The 25,805-nt window shown below is 37.6% G+C and overlaps 1 protein-coding gene across 3 annotated transcripts in view; it reads left to right on the top strand.

The window, feature by feature from the left end:
• LOC135216375 (N-acetylneuraminate 9-O-acetyltransferase-like) overlaps positions 1 to 25,805 on the top strand; it is a 363,601-nt gene that overhangs the window by 144,378 nt on the left and 193,418 nt on the right. For all 3 annotated transcript variants that reach the window (XM_064251636.1, XM_064251639.1, XM_064251637.1), the window contains 2 exons: positions 7,287 to 7,406; positions 7,654 to 7,769. In XM_064251636.1, coding sequence (XP_064107706.1) covers positions 7,287 to 7,406; positions 7,654 to 7,769 — 236 coding nt within the window. The remainder of the gene's footprint in view (positions 1 to 7,286; positions 7,407 to 7,653; positions 7,770 to 25,805) is intronic.

Below are 25,805 nucleotides of genomic sequence, written 5' to 3'. Positions count from 1 at the left end.
GATAATTGCATAACATTAAGATTTACATGATAAAAATCATATAATTAACTTCTATATTCTTCAAACAAGCATGCTGATAGATATATAATGATTGTGATATTGGTACGGATTCTGTTATTTACTGATACTTTATATATGGTACTGATATAGGTTCTGATCCTTTACTGATACTTTATATATGGAATACATAGCCAAGGAGATACCTACTACACATTTAACTAGCATTTCGAACAACTTTTCGCCCATTACACAGTTCCAGACAACCACCTAGATTCAAATGAAATGGCCAATTCCAAATGGTTCCAAAAACAACGGAAAATTGTCTGGGCAGGGTCCGACGTTCTGTTTAGCATCCTAAGCCATACAAATACGTTCGCGATAAATAAAATCATCCCCAGCACATGGTCTGCGCCAGCAAACGTAGAGTTGAATACCCTCCTCGGTTGTAAGCGTTGGAAGTATGTTCCTTTGTAGTCAATTCCGACAGCTGCTGGACCACCTCCGCATTAAAAACGAAATTAACACTGGGATACGGGTGACGGTCCAGGAAATCCACGAAATAAGCCTGTTCACTTATGATGGTGCTTATTCCCTGAACATTGTAGGTGGTCGTTACTCCACTGCAGCTGTCCGCAGTGATGAACAGTTTTGAAGTTGTAGACAATCCGTCCGGGCATGCGACGTGAAATCTTCCGACTGCGAAGTGTAGCCAGGTTCCGTTAATCAGCCTGTAAGTGAACATATTCTTGTCAAAAGGGTAAAGTAAATTCAGACAACGTTCAAATATGTGAGAGAGAGAGAGCCGTTAAGGACTAGACCTAACACACATGAATTCGCTGATATGGTGGAATTCAAAAGTCAGCTGTACAAACTTTTTTACCCATGGCATTAGAGCAATGAGTGAACCTATCCAGGTCTCTGACGACCATAAAAATATCCATGTTAACGGATATTAATACGAATCCAGAAAAAAAATTAAATATTACTGGTAGTAAGCTACTAGACATATAAGTGGGAAATGGAGCTATTTGTAAGATTGCCAGGCAATATAAGAATCGAAGGGAATATTAATCATAATTTTGTAATTCTCTACGCTTACTGAAATTAAGCTTTGATAAAATTCGATCCTGTGTGCCCCTAACAAAGGTTCATATTCAAGTTTCTCGCTCACATTCTCTAAGGTTAATGTTAAAACTTTAATAGGCAAGAGATGCAATGAAAGAACTCGCTCTGTACTAATTCCTATATAACCTTTGGATTTTTTCAAGAAAATGTGACATTTTCCCATGAATATGATCTACTTTTGAATTATGATGAGCTAATGTTATAAGTAAATATTGCATATCCATGACCTGATTTATATTACTGAAATGCTCGTTTACCAATGTCATAAGCTGATTCATTGACTCTTATTGTCTGGGAAGTTCAGAGAAAATTAATTCATTTTGATATAGAAATTCTATTCACTTATTTTGTTCATTGATTTTAAACTATTTGCAATTCCCAAACTAATCTTGCATTAATCACCGCGGATAAGAATGGGTTACGACTTTTGTACGCTAACGACCTACGGTCCACATGAGAAGTTCACGAGCTAAGCATTCCACTCCAGCTGACTTGTTTTGCAAACACAAGACAACAACACAGCTACAGACAAAGCCCGTGCAAGCGGATTATCGGGGTTAAAAGAAAAATGATGCTTCTGCAATTGATACAATAATTCAGCATCTCCTGGCAAGAAACTGCGCACAAGCCAACTTTAAGAGTTACGTTACTCGCTGTAATAAATACGTTCTTAGTACTTTCAATGATAGAGCCACCCACCCACACGAGAATAATGTCTGAAAAAACAGTACCCAACTTGAACAATATAAGTTTCACGTTGGAAACCTGCAAAATAGTAAAATATATGTAATTACTTATGTTAAATTAGATATTTCTTATTCAAAACTAATGAAAAAATTTTCCATACAAATTTTATATATATTATTTACCCTGTAAGATTCATATAGGATTATTCATATAGGTATACATTTTCACTTCTAGCCTTTCTGACTTTAAATTTTTTTTTTCATTGACTACGAATATAAACCATTGGAACAAACTGTATGCCAGTAAGTTTTGATATGTGTTTGAACTTTTAGCCTATTTGTCGTTAATATCCCTAGAATACTGAACGTGCTACTAAACTTAGGCATTAAGTTATAGTTCAAACCTTTACGCATATATATTTGGACATTTTATGAACACCTACTGCATATGGTCCTGTTTTGTTTAGCGATTTTATCGTGATTCCTTTTCATTATAATTTGTAACTCTTCCAACTTCTTACGAAGTATATTACATTGGTACCTCGAGATACGAAAGGCTCAACTTACAAAAAACTTGAGATACGAAAGCTGACACGAAAAATTTTACTGATCTACATACGAAAAGTTTTCAAGATACGAAAGGTTTTTGAAAGTCCGAGATTCGCCCGATAACAATGATGAAACTCGTGCCGTGCGCCGCCATCTTAGTTCTAGTAGACTCGCCACCATCCTCCTGCTCTCCCATTGGTTCCTGATGCTAGCCAAGCCATGAGATCCTTCTCTCCTATTGGACAGCATCCCTCCCATCATGCATCTTACGTGTTGGCGTGCCTTCGATCGGCCACTTCGCACCCGAAGCTTTATCGTACGCATGCGGCATTCGTTCGGTCCAACGATTTCGTTTAGTATCGTAAATTCGCTAGTGATTTTGTTATGCTACTTTATCGTGTTGTGAGAACCTAATTAGTATACATACTACATACGTAACTTAATTACGTACAGTACATATAGTCATGGGTCCCAAGAAAGTTGCTGAAGTTCACAGAAAGAAGAGAATGCTTTCTATGGAGACAAAAATGGAGATAATAAAAAAGTATGAAGCTGGCTTGCGGTTGAGTGTGATTGCTAAGGAATACGGCCGAAATCTGGCGACGATAGGCACCATCCTTAAGCAGAAGGAAGCCATCAAAGCAGCTACACCTTCCAAGGGCGTGACTATTTTGTCCAACAAGAGGAGCCATGTGCATAATGAAATGGAAAGGCTGCTTCTTGTATGGATCGAGGACAAAGAAATCGATGGCGATACGATAACCGAGACGGCAATCTGCCAGAAGGCCAGCGCTATTTTCGGCGATTTGATTGCCCAAGCCGAAGACGACGGCAGAGAGGGGACATCAACGGCAACCCCAGAGTTCAAGGCTTCTCATGGGTGGTTCGAAAAATTCTGTAAACGGACTGGCATCCATTCGGTGGTGAAGAAATTGAAATTACGTAAAGTATAAAAAAGTAAAAAGAAATGTAAAAATCAAAAAAAGGCAAAATAAATTTTATTTTAATTTTTTGTAAAGTTAAGTGTTACAGTTTTGTTAATGTGTTTTGTAAAGTTTAGTTTGTTTTTCTGACATTTTTTTATGTTTCGTAAAGTTAAGTGTATGTATCTGCCGTTTGTCCTCCTCCTCTGCCGCCACTTTCGGAGATAGCCTCACTCGAAAGGTAAGCTTCCACATTTTACGTTACAGTAATAATATTTCTTGTACACTAATATACACTTTATTTACAGGTTTTGCATTTTTATTATTAAGTTACGTATTGAATGGTCCAAATTGTTGTAGTATTTCATTGTTTATAGGTCAATTTAGCTTTATTATGAAATTTACTGAGGTGTTTTTGGAGGGCTTGGAACGGATTAGCCATTTTACATGTAAAATGTGGTCCAAGATACGAAAACCTCATAATACGAAAGGCGCCTCGGAACGGATTAATTTCGTATCTTGAGGTACTACTGTATATCGGCTTACACTTGTACCCATAATATGCTTTATATCTGATAAATTAGTGGTTGGCTTGAGCATGTGGAAAAGTGTTCTAGCGGGCGTACCGTATCAACCAAATGGATGGTCTAGCAGCAGAGGTAAATGGAACACTGGCTCAGCTATCATTGTCAGAAACAAATGGTGTAACAACAAAATAATTTTTTTCCTAATTCTCCGGAGGATTCTTCAAAGAACTCCTGCCACTATGTTGATTTCCTTTGTTGGAAACTAAAGACTCTGGAGAATGATTTCTAACTTTATTCTTTAAGGTATATGAATACTCTATACTACTGGAAACACAATTGTGTGAGAAAATTAAATGTCAAAGAACAGTTCGTGGTACTTTTAATACTTACTAAAATGTTGATCGAGGTGAATATAGATACGTACAGCCATTGTGTATTATCCAGCAGGGAGGTAGAAGAGAGAAAAAGAATCATAGAGGATTATTTTATTAGAGGAATTGCCTCACGTAATACAACTAAATGAAGGAAAAGAAGGAATATTGGGGACTTTTACAGTAATGAATTTGAAGGAAGATTTTAAAGGTACATTAAGGGAGTGGTGGAAAAGGGCTCATGCATTATTTCTTGGTGAGCTTGTGAGCTTGTTCCTTATTCCACATGTAATGGCCAATTTTGTCAACAAGATCTTCTGCAGGCAACAAAATCTTCTGCAGGGATTTTGCCGACAAAACCTATCCAGTCAGTTTAGATATCAGTAGAAACAGAAAACTAACATAATGAGTCAATGACACTTGTAGCGATGAATCAGTGACGTTGAAGTGTTACATGATTGTTCTGATTTAAAGTGATGTTGCTATTTCCTTTGTTACATGTCCTTTATTGTTGTGGAGTGCGCTGCATGTTGCATGTTGCGTGTTTGGTAAGGTGGAATTCTGGAACTAAGAAATTTGATTACAGTAGCATAATTAGAAACTTAATTACTCATCTTCTAGCCAGGTGATTTCCGAGCAACCACCTGCTAGATCAACCACGATGCGTTAGGTTATTACAGTAATTGTAATAAATGTTATCGATGCCCATCAAAGCTATTGTGTTGAATTGTAATGCGTTGCGAAGTAGCACAGCATTGCTGAGCCGATGGGCAAAATTTTAGGCTTGATTAAATTGTGATTTCAGTGATTTGGAACTGCATTAACATAACTTTTTGCGTCTTGATTGCCGCCCCCACATGTTCTTATACGATTCATCCAGTGGCGTAACTTCAGATTTTTCTTGTTAGGGGCATTAGTTTAGAACTTATGTTATGGGTAGGGTGGTGAGCAAAGCGAGGCCTATCAGCTGGGGTAGGGGGTGAAAAATTTTTGGAAATTTGTGTTCATTCTGGAGCATCATTCTTCAAGGGCAGAAGCATTAAGAATAAAGGCTGTTTCTATGGCATTCAGTTTATGTAGTCTTTTCTATTCTTGATATCTTCTTTTCATGAACGTGTAGCTAGTGTATCAGATTTCCAAAGGACACAAAAAGTTTTCTTGTTATTTCGGTTTTAATACCTCTTGACGTTTCAAACGCTTTCTGACAATTATTTTCAAAGAGTGAATGGATTGACATTCTTGTATCAGAGTAAGCCAGCACAGGCTCTTGCTCTTAGAGCAGCCCATAAAGGATTGACATAGGGTGTTTTTGATTAAGCTGGCCTTATTGCCAGCACTGGTTCTTGCTCATGGAGCAGCCCGTAAAGATTGACATACAAGTTACATGGGTATATATATATATAATATATAGCAAGTGAGTTTTGGTGTACAGTTCACAAGTTGGTTATTAAGCTGCATTTTAGTTGGTTGCGATTTGGTGACGCACTTGGTCCCGTAGGCATTGAGATCTTTGGGGGTGGCTTTTGTTAGGATTAAAGACCGTCCAGAAAATGTGCCTCCTGTGTCCGGTACTCTCTCTCTCTCTCTCTCTCTCTCTCTCTCTCTCTCTCTCTCTCTCTCTCTCTCTCTCTCTCTCTCTCTCTCTCTCTCTCTCATATATCGGGATGACCACTACCATGCTCTCTCTGTCTCTCCTGTCACCTCCAAGTAGGGGGCTATTTTTAATCACTACACATAAAAACATCAAAGAAGGCCCGAAAGAGAACTTGTAAAAGGCACCAGAATCATAGGCCAGGCAAAGGACCGCCAAACAGCTATGGCTTCTCGAGGCACTGAATATTTTGGAAAAGAAGCCTGACATCAACACAGTGAAGGAAACCGAATTTCTTGCTACCATCATAAAATGAAATTCAAGAAACCAGCTTACGCCGGACACTGACGAGAGAGAGAGAGAGAGAGAGAGAGAGAGAGAGAGAGAGAGAGAGAGAGAGAGAGCACTGGACACAGGAAGCACATTCTCTGGACGACCTTTAATCTTGGATAACAGTCACTCCCAAATAGCCACATCCAATAGACCTAGATCATCTCGACTCCTCCGGGACTGAGTGCGTCATCAACCGACGACCAACCAAAATGCAGCTTGATAATCGACTTGTCAACTGCACACCAACCCTCACTTGCTATATAAACCCTGCAACTTGTACTCTGAAAGTAATCTGCAGAGCGCTTTCCAAACGTCAGAGGTAATAAAACTGAAATAACAAGAAAACTTTCTTGTTCTTTGGAAATCTGATAACCCAGCTACACACTCATGAAAATAAGATATTAGGAAGAATAGAGAAGACTATAAATTGAATGCCATAGAAACAGCTATTATATTATTACTATTATTATTTCAAAGGCTAGGGGGGACAAACCAAGTTTGGGGAGACCAGTATGGGGGGAGGGCAAGTACCCATCCCCCACATGATGCCCCCTGGATTCATCCTTTGTTCCTTGATTCAATTCATAAGCTATCAGATTCAAACTAACTTTTCACTAGCGGAAGCCTACCTTGTCTCATTGTGAGGCAAGGGGTTGAGCATCCCAGTGCATACCCTCGTTTGCAACTTTTGTGGTTTGTGGTTTTTGTGATTCCTTTACTTGCTTCACGACTTCATCATCAGTAGAATTTTGTAACCCCAGCTATAGCTTGAATTAATTAGAATGATGGTAAATTTGCATATAATTCGTTTGGTGTAACTGCCACCCTTTATTGCTAGTTCGAAGCCATCGTCAGTGGACTTCGTATCCTTGCCCAGAACAGCGGGCATGAACCTATTATATAAATTAAGAAATTCTCAACAAATTTTGGCAACCTCGTAACAATTGAGAATCTTGAACAGGTGGTAGAATTAGTCTGTGATGAGCTTCCAAAGACTTGGAAGTTATACAGAAGAATGAATAGTATGGACTGTCGGCTGGGCATGTGCGTGAAATCTTTCTTCTTTTAATTCTTCAAGTCATTTTCAGATCTGTGAACATGGAATTAGGATAATTATAATTAATGGCTTTTGTATAACAAATACCCTTATATTCATACAGAGCAACCTTCTAATTGTTTAGGTACTTTATGGGACAAATGTTCAGTTGTGGTCAAGTTCACGTCTTGTAGCACAGGGGAGCGTTGCTGGCTTTACTGATGGCTTACATGCTGGAGATGTTGCTGTAAAATATGACACCCAGGTAAGATCCAAAATTTATTGTTCCAATATTGAGATTATAAGTATCTGTTTTATTTCGAGATATGTGGATTGGGATATTTGAATTACAATATGCAGCCATTATGAATAAAAAGATGTACATATTTTTATGAATGGAAGACTGAAGATTTTTTTATTTAAAACAGTAGCTCCTTAAATGTTTCACATGTTTATTCCTTTTATTATTTTGAAGAAATTTGAGTAAATAAGCTCATTTTTTATATTTTCAGATACTTCTAAATTTGTATTGCAATGATCATCTTAATTTCAATGATGGAACTTGTTGCAACTCGAGAGAAGCTGTCACAATGACCCAAATAGCAACTTTTGCTGCCCTGTGCTCTTGGTGAGTAACTTGATTGTGTTTACCTTTTATACCCTGAACAAATACAGACTATTGCTTTGTTAAGCCAACTGATTTAAAGTTGAGGCTAATTTGGTTAGAATAAAGCCTCCTCTTTCTCGATAATTGATGTTTTCACATTCTGCATTGGTCCCAGAGACAACAACTTTTGCTTCATGGTAAAGTCCCATTTTTCCTGATTCCACCTAGTACATAAAAGTCTCATGCAGCCAGCCTCATGTTTAAAAAAATGTACTAAACTTTCATGACTACAATATTTAACAATTAAACCTAGCTCTTGACCCACTGTTTAAAATTCCTATGTTAACCATAAGCTGCACGACCTGTTTACCTTTGACTTGGGCAAAGATGGAATCTGCCATTTTATTTTAAAAGAAACAATGGTTAAACAGTGGGTAGTGTAATGGCCTCGTTATTAGAGACCAGCAAGAAATTGGACTGAAATACTGACGAAAGTTGAGACAGATCAAGGAGGATGACTGAACAAAACAAAAATTACCTTAATATTAATTTATTTACTTGTTAATTTACATTATTTACAAGTGAGACCGGGTTTTGGGTGGCGAAATTACAGTTATCAGTTATCAAAATAATCAATGAATAGACAATCAAAACCATTAATAAACCAGAAATCAGTTGTGAACATCGTACTAAACTGGCGCATGAACTCGCTCAACATAAGAAATTATGAAAATCACAATAACATCATTATCAGAGCCATATACTTGGTCAACACCAAAAATCAATAATCTGAATAAAAACTAGGCAATCATACTGGCAGCATAAACCATAATACGTAATATTAATAACACAAATAGGCAGCATGAATACTAAAAATAAATACCAGTCACATAACACCCTAGCAGCAAAATAAACAGACAAATTCACAAGAATTGTCGAAGACAGAGACAGATGAGTCCTCATCCTCCAGTTGGAGTCAGTCCTCCCGTTGAAGTCACAAATGACTTCCAGCTCCTCCAATACTGCCATGGTGCTGTTGCCTTCTCAGCCAAAGGTTCCCAGAACCTCTTAGATCGCCATCCAAAACCTGTCTACAGCTGTCACTCAATCCACGACAGAAGTCACCTCGTCACAATGACGATAAAAACTGGAGGGTGAGAGAAACAATGGAACAATTGTAATGATTGTTTAAAACAAATAACGACTAATCATTACAGTAGAGAGACTACTGAAATGTTATGAGGTGTTTATTTTTTGCTATCTATCCAGTGTGATGATTTTCTTTACCACAGCCATTGTCTTTTAGTAGTCAGCAGTCATTATATCTGACAGGCAGAGGAGGTTGGTCCAGTGTCACGTCACCCAAGAAGTGAGGTCAACTACTACCTGTAATTCTGGCTCATCCTCTGAAATTTTGTAGGTTGTGGCAGGAGACTGGAGCAGAGCTATGAATATTGAAAACCTTAAAAAAGATTATTTTTGTTGTCCTTTCTTTAGATAACCTATATATTTGCTTTGGGTTCATGGAAGTTTAGGGCCCCTAACAGTGAGAAACCAAATATGGACAAAAAGCCTATCAGTGAATTAGCAGATGACCTCTTGGAATTCTATAGCTGCTTTTTTGTGGTAGTCAAAGCAACAGAAGGTTGGTGCATAATCATCAGCCTTAGCTTCAGGATGAAGTAGTGTTGTCAGTTGGTTGCTCAGTCCAGAAAGGGAAATTCCATACATTTTAATTTTGTGTGGAAGGAGAAGCTGTTACGGTTTCAAGCCATATGTTTCGGTGTAGTCACTGCTTCTTAGGTAGTCATTGCTCTTCAGGTGTTCACCAAGGTTCTTGCAACAGTCAGTATGAGGGCTATGTGGCATCAGATGCATGATCAACTAACTGACTTATCATGGCTGTTTTAGCAGTGATTAAATCCTGCAACTTAATTTTAGCTAACTGATAGATGTCCAATCTGGAACCAACCAAAATTACAAAATACTTTGGAATAGATGAAGACACCATGAACATTTAGGAGCGTTTGACAAAAGAGGCTTCAGAGGTTGTGCTTCTGCAGTCATTAGTTACTCCAGAGGCCAAGTCCCCAGCCAAGATGTCAAGATGTACGCAAAATCTGCTTTGGTCAGCTGTGCACAGTTCCCCAACTCTACAGTGTCTATTTCAGGGAAAATACAGATAAATCTTGGGGTGACAAGATTTCCAGAACCTGAGAATATTCCCAGAACTTCTGTCTTGCCTGGTAAATGTTCCAGATAGAAAAACTTCAGTGAAAGTCATTACTTTTGACATTTTTATCAGCACTGGGGAATGCTCTTTGTAAGGATTTCAAAGTTATAAAGTAAGTGCCTACTTTGAGAGATTTTTCAGCATAAGCAGCAGAGACCTTTACTTGACGTTGGGACTACAGCCATCGTTCAGCCATTCGAAGCTTTGGCTCAAGTTGTAACTACCCTTTTTTTCACTCATTCTTATGCCATGACTATGCAGTTTAAAGTTACAGATCTGCTCTTTCTCAAGTCCTCAAGGTTTTGGGTCTTGACATTAATACTTTAGTAGAATTGAAACGATGAGTCAGTGTTTTGAAAAAGATGTGTCTCTGGAGTCATAAGTTATCTAACTTGGATCTCTCATTGTAAAAACAACGTTTTAGTGTAGCAGGATCAGCAAGTTCCATGCCATCTGCAGCAAGATCGCATACTAAAAATTGGACCTCTGTTGTCATATCTTTTGCTGTGACTTACTTGCTGGATGCAGTTTCCTTGTAATCAAGATCACTCCGTGGTTTTTTACTATTCTGTCACTTTTCTCTCAGGCCAGGAATGAAGAAGACTTGGTCCTTAGTTCAGGTTTGGATATTTGGTTGTATCTTTATAAAATCAAGGAGTTTAAGAAAGTAACAGAGAGTGGGTTTTTTTTTCCCACAGGTTCTTATATTGAGAGCTAGGTAATACCTAAATTATTGTTGAATTATTTTAAAGGCTTCAGAGGTAGGTAATACCTAAGTTATTGTAGAATTATTTTAAAGGCTTATGGTAAAGTTTCAGAGTAATAGGTTGCATAGGTTAAATTTCTAATCTATGAGGTCAGGGTACTTTTGCATCCTTGCTTTTTAAAAGAAATCTTTACATCTGCTCTATTTTAATGGAATGTGTTCAGATGTGGCAAACATTCGCTGTACTACCTTTTATGTAAAAGAATACAGTGGTCCCCCCGTATTCACGGGGGATGCGTACCAGACCCCCCCGTGAATAGTTAGAACCCGCGAATGTTTGGAACCCCTATAAAAATGCTAAAAACAGCCTATTTTTGTTAGTTAAAACTCGAGAAAAACCCACTAAAAATTTTCATACATGGTTTTTTTAATAGTTTTATCACAAAAAGTGTATTTTATGATGAAATTCATAAAAAAAACCAGGAATTTGTGGATATTTACCATAGAAAAATACCGCGAATGCGCGAATTTTCCGCGAATAATGCAGGGAAACGTTCCCGAGAGAAATCTGCGAATGTGTGAGTTCGCGAATCTGGAGAACGCGAATACGGGGGGTCCACTGTATGCAGTCAGTTGGATGAGTATTCCTTAGGGCTAGTAGTTGTGGTAGGTCAGACATTACCTGCTTCAGTTGTGGATTTTGTTGCAGGAATCATTTCCATCATCTCAACGATCTCATCTTGGAATCTTTGTATAACATTTACGAGTTCCCTCGCTTAAAGTATGGATAAGTATCTTCAATGTTCAAGCTTCCATAAAATGCAACTTCTTTTCATACTAACAGAGTCCTAGCCCAAATCATAACTGTCTCAATTTTGCAGAACTTTATCAAGAAAATTAGAAAAATTCTCAAATACCCAGAGCCTGACAGGGAAAATAAGGAAGATTTTGTAGATTCTTCTACCCTTCTAGCAGAAGCCTCTTTTGTCACCCATTCCTCTTGAGTTTTCCCTCATGTAGAATCTTCCCCAAGCAGAGAGCTCTACAACAAGAGATTCAGAACATGTTACACAAGGGGGCTGTGGAAATAGTGCAGGCCCTGTCACCAGGTTTCTACAGCTGCCTTTTCCTAGTACAGAAAGTATTTGGGGGATGGAGACCTGTGATAGACCTGTCATTACTGAACAAGTTTCTCCAACTTAACCTGTCAAAAATAGAAACACCAAAGTATGTTATTTCATCTATCAGGCTGGGGACTTCATGGCTTTCTTGGATCTTCAGGATGTCTATCTGCAAATACCAATTCATCCTTCCTCCAGATTATTTCTTTTGCGTCAGAGAACAAAACTTATCAATTCAAGGCCCTCTGCTTCGGGTTGGCAACAGCTCCCCAAGTCTTCATAAGAGAGATATTCTTGTTTGCAGGTGTCTGGACGATTAACTCATTCTCATTCTGTCTCCTTCAGCAGTCCAGGCCGAGTAGGACAGAGACACCATTTTACAATTGTGCAAGACTCTGGGAATTCTAGTAAATTACAAGAGACTGGATTTAGTTCCAGCTCGGAAAATAAAGTATTGGGGAATAACAAACGATACTCAAATTTTGAAAGCTTTCCTATTACAACAAAGGATGGAGAAGTTCCTGGAAGTATTGGGCACCGAGTATCTCTGGAAAAACTGGTTCCAAAAGGGAGATCTCGAATATTTTCTCTACAGTGGAAGTTGAAGGACAACCAACCTCACGAACTTCCAGGGAAACTTATTACAATTACCAAGGACATCAGGAGGGATTTACTATGGTGGAGGAATTACCTCTGAGGACTGACTCTGGACCAGGCTTCCCCGGAGATGTTAGTGCTATCGGATGCATCCCTGACAAGATGGGGAGGGGGACATGTAAATGTTCTGGAGATGAAGGCAGCCTGTGGTTAGCTCTCTGGTTCTTCAAAAAGGACCTCAAAGAAAAGACTACAGTATTGAAGAGCGACAATACGTCAGTTGTCTCCAATCTAAGCAAACGGGAACTATTTCCCGTTCATTAAACAAACTATCTCTCAATATCCTTGCTTGGTTGGAACTCAAGGGAGTAACTCTGACTTGCCAGCTACATTCCAGGGCTGAAGAACATTGTGGCAGACACCTTTAAGCAGATCAGGACAGGTGGTGAGAATAGAGTGATCATTACTCCAGTCTGGTTGCAACATTGAGGAACCACAAATTACCCCTTTACTGCTCTCCAGTTCCAAAAAAAACACTGTCATGCAGGACACCTCCAACTTCAGTGGGACAATCTAGACGTTAACGTATTCCCTCCTTCAGCCAAATCGAGAGAGTGATCAACACGTGCTTAATTTCACAAGGGCTTCAGGTGACGTTAGTAGCCCTAATGTGGCCTCAAGCAGAATGGTACGTGGATCTCTTAAATCTTCTTAGACATTCCCAAGACGTCTTCCTGAAACTCAAGATCTGCTGATTCAAGAGCACAGCGGGAGAACACATCGGTCAGTAGTCACTTCAACTGCACAGCTGGAGACTATTAAGCAACTCCTCAGAAAGAAGGGCTTTTCTAGAAAAGTTGCAACAGTCATTGCCAGCTCAGTTCGAAATCCTCCCTCAAGCTTTACGAAGGAAAATGGGCAGTCTTCCTGGATTGGTGCAGTAAGCGGAATTTACATCCCCTCAAGACCACTATCAAGAATGTAGCAGAATTCCTTCTCTTTCTGAGAAATGAGGAAAACCTATCCGTCTCAGCTATGAAAGGCTATAGGTCTGTTCTTTCGAAAGTTTTTAGAGCAAAGAGATATAGGTCTCTCATCATCTTGGGAGATTTTGGATATGATGAGGAATTTTGAGAGACATTGCTCTCCTCAAAGTTTGAAACCGTCTAATTTGGGATATCACCAAGGTGTTAACTTCTTTAACAAAATCTCCTTACGAGACCATCAGAACTGCCTCAGATATGGACTTGACCTTGAAGACAGTCTTCCTTTTGGCCCTAGCTTCCACGGAAAGAGTTGGTGAGCTTCATGTACTTACTTATAATAGCACATCCATGGATGGAAAGAAATGGGGTTCAATTTTCTGCCAGACTTCATCGCAAAAACACAGAAGCCTTCAACTCATGATTGTAGTGTTATGGTTCGGGGTCCGATCAGGTTCTTTATTGCAATAAGCAAAAAGGATTCAACACCAACAATTGAAGCACGGGATACAAATATAGAAAGAAACTCAATCAGAACACAAGTTTATTTACAAGCTTATTCACAAAGATAAATGCAGAATGGTTTCTCCTATTTACATAACGAAATTAAATCTGACTATATGTGAAAAGGGTGAACAGTGCGGTAATGAAATACTTGCTGGCCTGTTTTACAGCTGCTGAGATTGATGCTCGATATGATGGCTTTATGAAGGGACAATGGGCTTCTTATCTTTGCACTGCAGGAAGGAATGACTTAGTCTTGAAACTTGAGGGGCGGGTTACTCCTCAAAACCACTTGCAGAACGTTTCTTCTCTGAAAGGGTTTACTCGTCATCGGGATCTCACTCTCTCTCTGACTACGTTTCCATTCCCACTCTCTCTTGTGCATCCTCTTCCTCTCTTATCCTTCATCTCTTCCTTCTTCTCTTCTCTGATCTTTTGATCCTCCTTACTTCCTCAGAGTCCTGTATATATATATATATATTATATATATATATATATATATATATATATATATATATATATATATATATATATATATATATATATATATATATATATATATATATATATATATATACACGTCGATCTCGGGGTGGAGTTGAAAGGGCAGAGCTAACCAGCGAACGTCTCCGTCCCTCGACAGGGACATTTTAGAAGGCTCTCAACAAAATGTTATGCCATATTCAAAGCGCTGGGTTTCTACCAACAGCCGCGTGCTGGAGTTCCACAAGACAACAGAGTATTCTTGAACGATCATGAGGACACACCCCAAACACATGCAAAAATTCCTCCTTGCTGCAGACCTACTCGAAAAAGATCAATTTTACTTTCCTTTAATATATGTTTCTTCGCCATAAGGTGATTACCATGACAGCTAGATTTGATGGGTTCCCTATTCCCTCTCTTAAGAACTTTGTGGATGATGATCATCAAGAGATTTTCCTTTTGGGATATCACCAAGATGTTATCTTCTTTAACAAAATCTCCTTATGAGGCCATCAGAACTGCCTCAGATAGCAAATTAACTTTGAAGACAGTCTTTGATCGACTGACATAATTCAAATATGAGTGGCCCCACACAGCACATGAGCATGTGTGGCATCATGTGCATTAACAGACTGCACACGAAAGGAATAAAACTTTTTGTTTATAGCCGCAGGTGGAAGCGCAACTTTGAGCAGGGTCCCACATGAAGGAAGAATAAGTTATATTCAATTGTGATGATTTGTGGTATTTATGTTAAGGGATGTAAGTGCACTGCTCTTAATATATGTACAATATTATATATATATATATATATATATATATATATATATATATATATATATATATATTATATATATATATATATATATATATATATATATATATATATATACAGTGGACCCCATATTCGCGTTCTCCGGATTCGCGGACTCACACATTCCCGGATTTCTCTCGGGAAAGTTTCCCTGCATTGTTTGCGGAAAATTCGCGCATTCGCGGTATTTTTCTATGAGAAATATCCACAAATTCCTGGTTTTTGTTCTCAATTTCATCATAAAATGCACTTTTTGTGATAAAACTATTAAAAAACCAAGTAGGAAAATTTTTAGTGGTTTTCTTAAGTTTTAACTAACAAAATAGGCTGTTTTTAGCGTTTTTTTATAGGTGGGGGTTCCAAACATTTGCGGGTTCTAACTATTCGTGGGGGGGTCTGGTACGCATACCCGCGAATACGGGGGACACTGTATGTATATATATAATATAATATATATGTATATATATATATATATATATATATATATATATATAATATATATATATATTCTATATATATAATCTATATAGATATATATAAATATATAATATATATATATATATATATAATATTATTATAATATATAATATATTATATATATATATATATAGATAGATAGATAATAGATAGATAGATAGTATAGATAGATAGATAGATAGGAGATAGTGATAGATAGATAGATAGATAGATAGATAGATAGATAGATGAGATAGATAGATATATATAGATAGATAGATGATATATATATAGCTATATATATATATATATATATATATATATATATATATATATATATATATATATATATATATATATATTATATATATACATGGACAGTTGGTGTTTGAGTTGTTCTCTCTCTCTTTACCTGCTGTTTTCTTCATTTTCATTTTAAAACTATTTTAATATTTGTGAGTTCCTTTGTTGTTTTATCATTGAATGTTATTCATGTGTCTCTTTGCTCTTTCACAAACAGATGATGCACAGAGGTTTCATGTGCGAAACGTTTCGTTGGTAAAAAACTTTATCCCTTTTACTCATTGTATCATGGACACCTTCTGAAGCTCCTATATACATATACTTATATATTCAGGCAGTCCCTGGTTATTGGCGAGGGTTCCGCTCTTGTGCGGGGTGCTAAATATATGAAAACTGCCTTTAACCAGAACTCGGACATTTATGGTGCCAAGTTTCGATTAATGGCACCGATAACCGGTTAATGACACCTCTGTTAGGTGTGTTATGGTGCCATAACACTATAATTGGCACTTTGTGGCACCAATAATGCAAACTTGGCCCGTTTTTCTGCCATAAAACACCAATTTCATGGTGCGAGACAAGTGCCATAGAACTGGATGGCCATTAACCGAGTCCGCTGATAACCAGGGGACTGCCTGAACATATATATATCTATATATATATATATATATATAATATATATATAATATATTATATATATATATATATATAATATATATATATATATATATATATATATAATATATATATATATATATATGTTATAAAATAAATATACATATGATCATAGATCTCAGCATTTCTTGTCTTTAAATTTTTCCTTCGTGTCATTACCATTATTTAGATATATGTATATATATATATATGTATATATATATACTATATATATATATATATATATATATATATATATATATATATATATATATATATATATATATATATATATATATATAATGGTAATGCAACAGAGGAAAAATTTAAAGACGAGAAATGCTTGCTGAGATCTTTCGTCCTACATGACCCTATACTTTAGGCCTCAAGTAAAGGGTCGTGTAGACCGAAAGATCTCCGCATTTCTCGTCTTTCCTTTTTTCCTCCATGGCATTACCTATATTTTTTACATAGCATCAAGTTTTATATATTTTGTCGCTCTCAGGTATTTGTTGTTTTGGAGACTGCATCAAACCCCTCGTCCTCAGTAGCGTTGTAGTGCTTTTGCCCACACGTAGCCATTATATAAGTCATATCACATTACGGTGATTCATATACATATATCGAGCTACAAATGTCCTTTAATATCTAATTCACTCTACCTCGGAATTAATATGTTTTCATATATGTTTAACCGAAGGGGGTTTGATGCAGTCTCCAAAACTACAAATACCTGAGTGCGACAGGTATTTGAGGTGGGAGGCGGCATAAACTTATATCCTCTTGCAGTGGTGGGGTGGGCTAAGGCTTCACTGCCAGTCCTGGAATTGAAGATGTCGATGGTTCATGCCCGTTGGCTGGCAATTCTATTATCGCCTAAAAAATTCCCCTTCGGTTAAACATATATGAAAATATGTTAATTCCAAGGTAGAGCGAATTAGATATTAAAGGGTTAATTCCAAGGTAGAGCGAATTAGATATTAAAGGACATTTGTAGCTCGATATATGTATATGAATCACGGTAATGTGATATGACTTATATAATGGCTACGTGCGGGCAAAAGCACTACAATGCTACCGAGGACGAGGGGGTTTGATGCAGTCTCCAAAACTACAAATACCTGAGTGCGACAGGTATTTGAGGTGGGAGGTGGCATAAATTTACATCCTCTTGTGGTGGCGGGGTGGGCTAATGCTTCACTGTCGGTCCTGGAATTGAAGATGTCGATGGTTCGTGCCCGTCGGCCGGCAATTTTATTATCGCCTAAAAAAATTCCCCTTCTGTTAAACATATATGAAAATATATCAATTCCGAGTAGAGTGAATTAGATATTAAAGGACACTGTAGCTCTATATATCATATATATATATATATATATATATATATATATATATATATATATATATATATATATATATCTATAGTCCTAAAGGGACATTAACTTACCCTTTCAGGACCATATTTTTGGTAATGTGAACCAGAGTCAGGCACTGCCACCAAATCTGTTAATACCTCTCTCAGTGAGGAGGAGGGATGTAAAACTTATCTCTTCGAGGTATGTTGGTAGCCATGGCCTTAGAGCAGTAAGACACTGAGTGATTCTCTCTCTCTCTCTCTCTCTCTCTCTCTCTCTCTCTCTCTCTCTCTCTCTCTCTCTCTCTCATCCAACTAACTCACACATCACAGTTAGCTAAATCAGACTTGTGACCACAAAAATGCATTTACTTAAGAACAAAAGGATCAACTAAATAAATCAAATTCTCAAAGAAACAAATGTTTAACTGAATAAGTTCAAATTCAAAATCCAAACAATGCAACACTGTTATTCAAACAGAAAACCCAAATAACCCAGGGATTGGACAAAACCCGTCCAGCTCTTTCTCTACAATAATTAGACATCAGTCATAAGATAGATAACCAAAAAAAGTCATTGTCTCCCCACACCACTACCATGGGATATCAGATAAGTTCCTATTGAAGTTGCCTGACTTGCCAGAAACGTCACTTAGAAAAAAAAAAGGAAAGGGAACCCCACATAAATAGAAAAAAATGAAAACGAGCCCCACATAAATAAATTGCAAATATACCAAAAAGACATAAATTAAAAAGTCATATGGAAAAGGGCATCTCTGAAATAAAGGTTTAAAATACAAAAAGACAAAGCCACACTCGGGCTCAAAAGTACGCTTACCCATTTCAGCTGAGTACTAACACTTAACTAGATATAACTATATACGGCCAATTCCCAAAACAAGGCTGCTTCTCCGACTTCGTTATCTTACCCTCCCATTATGTAGGGGAACAGCTCGTACGTACATAAGTACAAACTTTCTCACAAGACACCCCCTTGAAATGACGTCACTGATTCGTCACAAGTTTATGATGTCATATACAGCTCATTATCACACTCAAAATCTACCCAAAACCAGATCCTTGCTTCTGCTCATGCACGGACACAAACTGTGGCCTGCCTTGTTGCCTGCCTTGTTGAGGCAGCAACTTCCCACCTGGCGCCACCCCAAGTGATGCGTCAGCATTTTTGGGCATCGCTGTCTCCATGGGAACTAACGCTGAATCTATCATTTTAAGACCCCACTTGTTTCCATGGGAGTCAAAATGATGATATCTATCGTTTCAAAGAATGTCACTGCTCATTACATCCGCTTATCAACCATGGGTCAACAAAAAAAGCAATTTAAATATATAACAGAAGCTCGGCCACCACCACTGAATGTCCTTATTCAGCCACAGTTAATATAAAAAGAAAAACACATTGGGCCAGCACATATTAATGAAAACTGCACGTCCTTGGCAGCACAAGGTTCATCATATAAAATAAATATCAATAGCCTTTATCTGGGCTATAATACCAGTTGACTTTAGAGCGCATATCTTCCCATCTTGAATTTCGACGCTCCCGTGCGTGTGTGTGTGTGTGCGGCCTGCAGCTGCACAGGCCTATGATGTAGAAAAACGTCTCCCGGTACCACTTCCATTATCATCCAAAAGGCGTCGTAAATCCTCGTAGACTCATATTTTTTTGCATGACGGCAGCATGCGACATCTTGCCCCACGAATCATAATTTTCTCCCCAAAAAAGGTAGCTGAAGGACGTCTTGCTGGCATATTCCACATAGGCGTAGGGGAATGGTGTTTTTGGTGCTTTCAGTATGTACATCAGTCAGATCACCAGTCAATTAAAGAGGAATTAACCCTAGACATATATCTGTCAAGTAATGACCTCAAAATTCTAAGAAATACTAACTGAACGTTGTCCAATTAACACCACTAATACAAAAAACTGTAATGTGCCAAAACAACTCGGATATACCACATAACCACTAAATTAATTCCTAACTAAAACCAAAGAACTGAACTTACTGTGAGAAGTAACATAAGACCACGAAACCAAAAATCACCCTTAATAATATTCAAAAACTAACTATAACCCCATAAAGAAAATACTAAATTCTATAATAACAATAAAAAACACTCGCCAAATCCCGTACACCATTTGCACAAACCACACCAAACAAACACGTTATTGGGTTTGCGAGGAGAAAAAAAGCAAAAAACAAATAGAAGGTGAAAATTCACAAAAACTCTACGGACTACTGTCCTTACATTTTAAACTCGCCATTGCTCATGTACGAAAATACCTTAAAAAAAAAAAAATGAAATGACCCAGGGAAAAAAGTAACAAAACCAGCCCCAAATTACTACCAAAAATGTTCTCTCGAACTCTGATATCTGTGTTAACCGCGCAAAATCAACAAGAACCCAAACATATCCCCTTATTTCACTTAAGCGACTCAAAACAGGAAAAAACACTAAGACCCCAAATTATAAGAAAAAAAAGGGATTTTGACGTAGGAAAAATCTATTTCTGGGCGAGGAAGCCGTGTCCAATCCTAACCATCAGTTACACGTTATCCCCCAATTGCAACATTACATTGTCTGAATGCACATTACTTGACTAGGCTACTTGTTGTGCCTATAAGCCAAAAACACTAATGAGACATACGTATATGCCATTCTCTAGCCCTGGCAACTAACGACTCATAACTTCTGTAAAATGCTCAAAATACCGCAAAATAAAAAAATCCAAAAGGCAAATATTAAGCAAAAGACAATGAAAAAATCATACTAGGTCATCGCAGATGCTCAGAAAACTAAATCAAAACTATAAGTCAGGGCCAAAATCATGTTTTGCGCAAACAGAATAAAAATATAAACTAACTCCAGTTCAACAATAATATTGTCCGCTTACACATGAGTGTCAACTTAGAAAAACCTGCATACTGATTCATATCTGCAGCAAAACGGCCAACCACTGAAACATTATCACCATATCAGCCTTCAAAAAAAGAACAGGAACATAATTATCACAGCTCAACCACAGAAAACGGCAAATATAAACCAAACATAGGCCGAAGACTAACCAAAATGAGTCCTGAAAATCCAATATATATCATCAATAGACAAAGACATATCATCAGTCACCAAACTAATAAAAGACAATTCCACCTCCAGTAATCGCAATATTCTACAATTTCGTAGATGCAGTACTCACAACAGCTTTCCACTGACCTCAACTAGTATCAAAAAGAAAATGCTTTTCTCGAGAACTGAACAATCAATATACATTGTTCAAAAATAACATCATCAGCTAGAACAGCATTATAAACATAATTCACCTGCTGTTGGGGGGAATTTACACTCAAAATTGTGACTTCGCACAAAAACCAACAATGATAATATAAAGAACACCCACATTACCACCATATTATTAATACCTCAATTTCACCAATACCCACATGTGAAATAAAAAACCAAGTACCCCAAAAATCGTTATAACTTTAAACAGGGTATTACAAAAGAAAACTCTGTTCCCCAAAAATGCACTCAAAGCATTTAGCTGATACACTTAACATATTACCACACACCTTCTCTCATGAAGGTTTCCATTGGCACCAAAGAAACCATAATGCAGCCAAATAACTGAATCTGAAACAGCGGACTAAAACATGGCTCTTTCCACCAACAAAACGAAATACCACATGACCAAAATATTTTACCCCTAATGCCCCTCGTGATCGGACTCTGAAAAACTGTGCCAGTACATAAATAACCTCGAAAAACATCCCTAAGGAACTCGCATTACCGGCAAAAATTGTAAATACCCTGTTTAGCATAACTGCTGAGAAGGGCAAAAACTGCCAAATGAAAAGTATCAATAATCCCAAAATTGCCATAGAATCCTAGAAAAAATTGTCAGTATGTCGTAACTTATTACTAACAAAACCACAAACCCGAAGTGTCTAAACAAAAGCTTCCCCATATCCACTTCGGCACAGGCCACCAGAAACTTAATCAAGTCTCCTATCACTGGAAAACTTGTCACGAAAACAACCATGAGCAAAATCCAAAATCTTCATGTGATAAACACTTGGAAATATTTGCCGAAACTCCCGGCAACTCTCTAAAAAAAAAGAGAGAGTGCAAGTGCCATACAATTGTCATGCATGTGCTCATGGACTCGAAAAAAAGAGAGAAAAAAAGAAAACTGACATCTCATCACAACAACTGAACACTCAAGGGTATTGTGCAAGAGCTCTGAAAATGCAACAATTTCAGAAAAATAAATATCCAGAAAAAATAATACACAGTGACATTATTCATGCATCCAAAACTGCCCAAATTCTCCCCTAAATCTCTTTGCAGCATTAAACGGCTGAAACTAACAAATGTATCACCGAAAAATGATTCCAGGTCACAAACTGTTCTGAGAGAGAGGAGCAAATTCAAATTCGCTCTTGACACGTCATATAAAAAGTTACAGGAGCAACGACTTACATCCAAAAGGGGAAAAGAAAACTGGCACTGTTGACCATTCTCGTGACACCTGTAACTTCTGTGGCTAATGCCAATTCCAAACAATTGTCTACTAAACCCACAGAAAAAAAAAAAAAACTAAGGGCTAACAAGAAAACCAAAAACCCGGACGAAAAGAAGACCGGACAACTGAAGGCATAGAAGCTACGACGACTGTATTGCTTAACACTTGCCTTCTTTGAAAGAACAGCGGGGGAACATTAAACGTGTTGACCGCTCCTTAGCGAAACACACGGCCAGACTCAAGTTTGATGTGCATATTTATCCCTGAGCACTGTTAACACGCTGCACTCATAAGTCTCAACTGAGTGGCAGACCCTCGAAGGCATCTCGCAGCAGACAAAAAATGCTGACCCTAATTAAACACTTCTTCTCAGTACCAGAACAATGTCTCCCCAATTCCTATCACCTGTCACCTAGTAATTGAAATTCTAACTCCTTTACACAACCAATCTCTCCAGAAACGTAACCCAAAACAACCTTTTATTCGCTGCCATAACTGTTTAGTCCTAAAGGGACATTGACTTGCTCTTTCAGGACCATATTTTTGGTAACGTGAACTAGAGCAAGGCAATAGCATCAATCTGTTAATACTCTCCTCAGTGAGGAGGAGGGATGTAAAACTTATCTCTTCAAGTTATGTTGGTAGCCATGGCTTTAGAGCAGTAAGACACTGAGTGATTTTCTCTCTCTCTCTCTCTCTCTCTCTCTCTCTCTCTCTCTCTCTCTCCTCTCTCTCTATCTCTCTCTCTCCTCCTCTCCCTCTTCTCTCTCACAGCTAACTCACACATCAGAGGTAGATAAATCAGCCTTGTGACTACAAAAATACATTTATTTAAGAACAAAAGGATCAACTAAATAAATAAAATTCTCAAAGAAACAAATGTTTAACTGAATAAGTTAAAATTCAAAATCAAACAATGAACCACTGTTATTCAAACAGAAAATCCAAATAACCCGGGGATTGGACAAAACCCGTCCAGCTCTTTCTCTACAATAATTAGACATCAGTCATAAGATAGATAACCAAAATAAGTCATAGTCTCCCCACACCATTACCATGGAACTATCAGATAAGTTCCCATTGAAGTTGCCAGACTTGCCAGAAACGTCTGTTAGAAAAAAAAGGAAAGGGAACCCCACATAAATAAATTGCAAATAAACCAAAAAGACATAAATCAAAAAGTCATATGGAAAAGGACACCTCTGAAAGAAGGGTTTAAAATACAAAAAGACAAAGCCTCACTCGGGATCAAAAGTACGCTTACCCTTTTCAGCTGTGAGCACTAACACTAAATATATCTATATACGGCCATTCCCAAAAGAAGGCTGCTTCTCCGACTTCGTTACCTTACCCTTCCATTATGTAGGGGAACAGCTCATACGTACACAAGCACGAACTTTCTCACAAGACACTTCCCTTGACATGACGTCACTGATTCATCACAGGTTCATTACACTGGAACAGATGCATGATGTCATATACAGCTCATTATCACACCCATAAAATCTACCCAAAACCAGATCCTTGTTGTGGCCTGTCTTGTTGCCTCTTGTTGGGGTAGCAACTTCCCACTTGGCGCCACCCCAAGTGATGCATCAACATTTTGGGAGCTTGCTTTTTTCCGTGGTAGCTAACGCTGGATCTATTAGCATTTTAAGACCCACTTGTTTCCATGAGAGTCAAAATGCTGATATCTATCGTTTCAAAGTATGTCATTGCTCATCACACCCGCTTATCAACCATAGGTCAAAAAAAAAAAACAATTTAAATATAAATATATATATATATATATATATATATATATATATATATATATATATATATATACTATATACGTATATTTATATATAATATATGTATATATATATATATATATATATATATATATATATATATATATATATATATATATATATATATATTCACACACACACACACACAGCGGTACCTCGAGATACGAAATTAATCCGTTCCGAGGCGCCCTTCGTATCATCGTATCAAGAGTTTTTCGTATCTTGGACCGCATCTTACATGTAAAATGGCTAATCCGTTCCAAGCCCTCCAAAAACACCCCCGTAAATTTCATAATAAAGCTAAATTGGCCTATAAACAATGAAATACTATAACAATTTGGACCATTCAATACCTAACTTAATAACTTACTGCTAATTGCATGTAGATAAAGTGTATTAGTGTACATGGTATACAAGAAATACTGTACGTATTTCTTGTATATCCGAAAGTGGAGACAGAGGAGGAGGACAAACGGCAGATACTACTACTTACACTTAACTTTACGAAACATAAAAAAATGTAAGGAAAACATACATAAACTAAAATTACGAAACACATTCACAAAACTGTAACACTTAACTTTACTAAAAACTAAAATTAAAAATTTTTTATTGTCTTTTTTTTATTTTTATTTTATTTTTTTTTTAATTTTTTTTTTTTTGTTTTTTTTTTTTTTTTTTTTTTTTTTTTTTTTTTTTTTTTTTTTTACAAAATTTCAACTTCATCCTCCTTTCAACTTTCTGTTTTTTAGTATCACTGCGTTCTTCCCCTTTTTGCTTACTCCTGCTATTACTAGAGGCCTCTTTAAAAGATAACTATCCAAGGAAGATTGCTTCTGCCTACTTTTCACAATGTTCCTGAAACGACTCAGGCAAGCCTCATCGAACTGCGCAAGTAAACGACCTGTGTAAGCCTTTTCGGGGTGTCTTTTTTCAACAAACTATTGCACTTTATGAAAAGCAGCTAGAGCACCCTTAATTTCTGCCGTTGTTATAGGGTCGTCTTCCTCCTCCTCGCCGCTGCTAGAGAACTCCTCTTGAACGACTTTATGTTGCATGACCTCCAACTTCTTCAGGTCATCCGTCGTAAGCTCCTCTTGGTGCTCCTCGAGAAGGTCGTTGATGTCGTCCTCGTCAACGACCAGCCCCATGGACTTGCCGAGTGCAACGATCTCGTCAAGATCTGGTTGCAAAACAGTTTCAGGATCGTCAACTGTTTTCTGAATCTGCAGCACCAGCTTCGTCCACGTCGAATCCCTTGAATTCCTCGGACGGATACGGCATCAGGCCAGAGTTTCCTCCACGAAGAATTCAAGGTTCGCCTCGAAACCTCCTGCCAAGCTTGGTCAATGAGTCAGATGCATACACAACATCGAAATGCTCCTTCCAAAATTCACGCAAGGTGAGGTTTGTGGTATCGGTGATGTCGAAACATCTCTTGAAAAGATATTTCATATACAACTTCTTAAAGTTGATATCACTTGCTGGTCCATGGGCTGGAGGAGAG

This window comes from Macrobrachium nipponense, chromosome 6, assembly GCF_015104395.2.
Source record: "Macrobrachium nipponense isolate FS-2020 chromosome 6, ASM1510439v2, whole genome shotgun sequence".
Lineage (NCBI taxonomy): Eukaryota > Metazoa > Arthropoda > Malacostraca > Decapoda > Palaemonidae > Macrobrachium > Macrobrachium nipponense.
The sequence above is the reverse complement of the archived record's forward strand: the minus strand, read 5'-3'. Positions and strand labels throughout refer to the sequence as shown.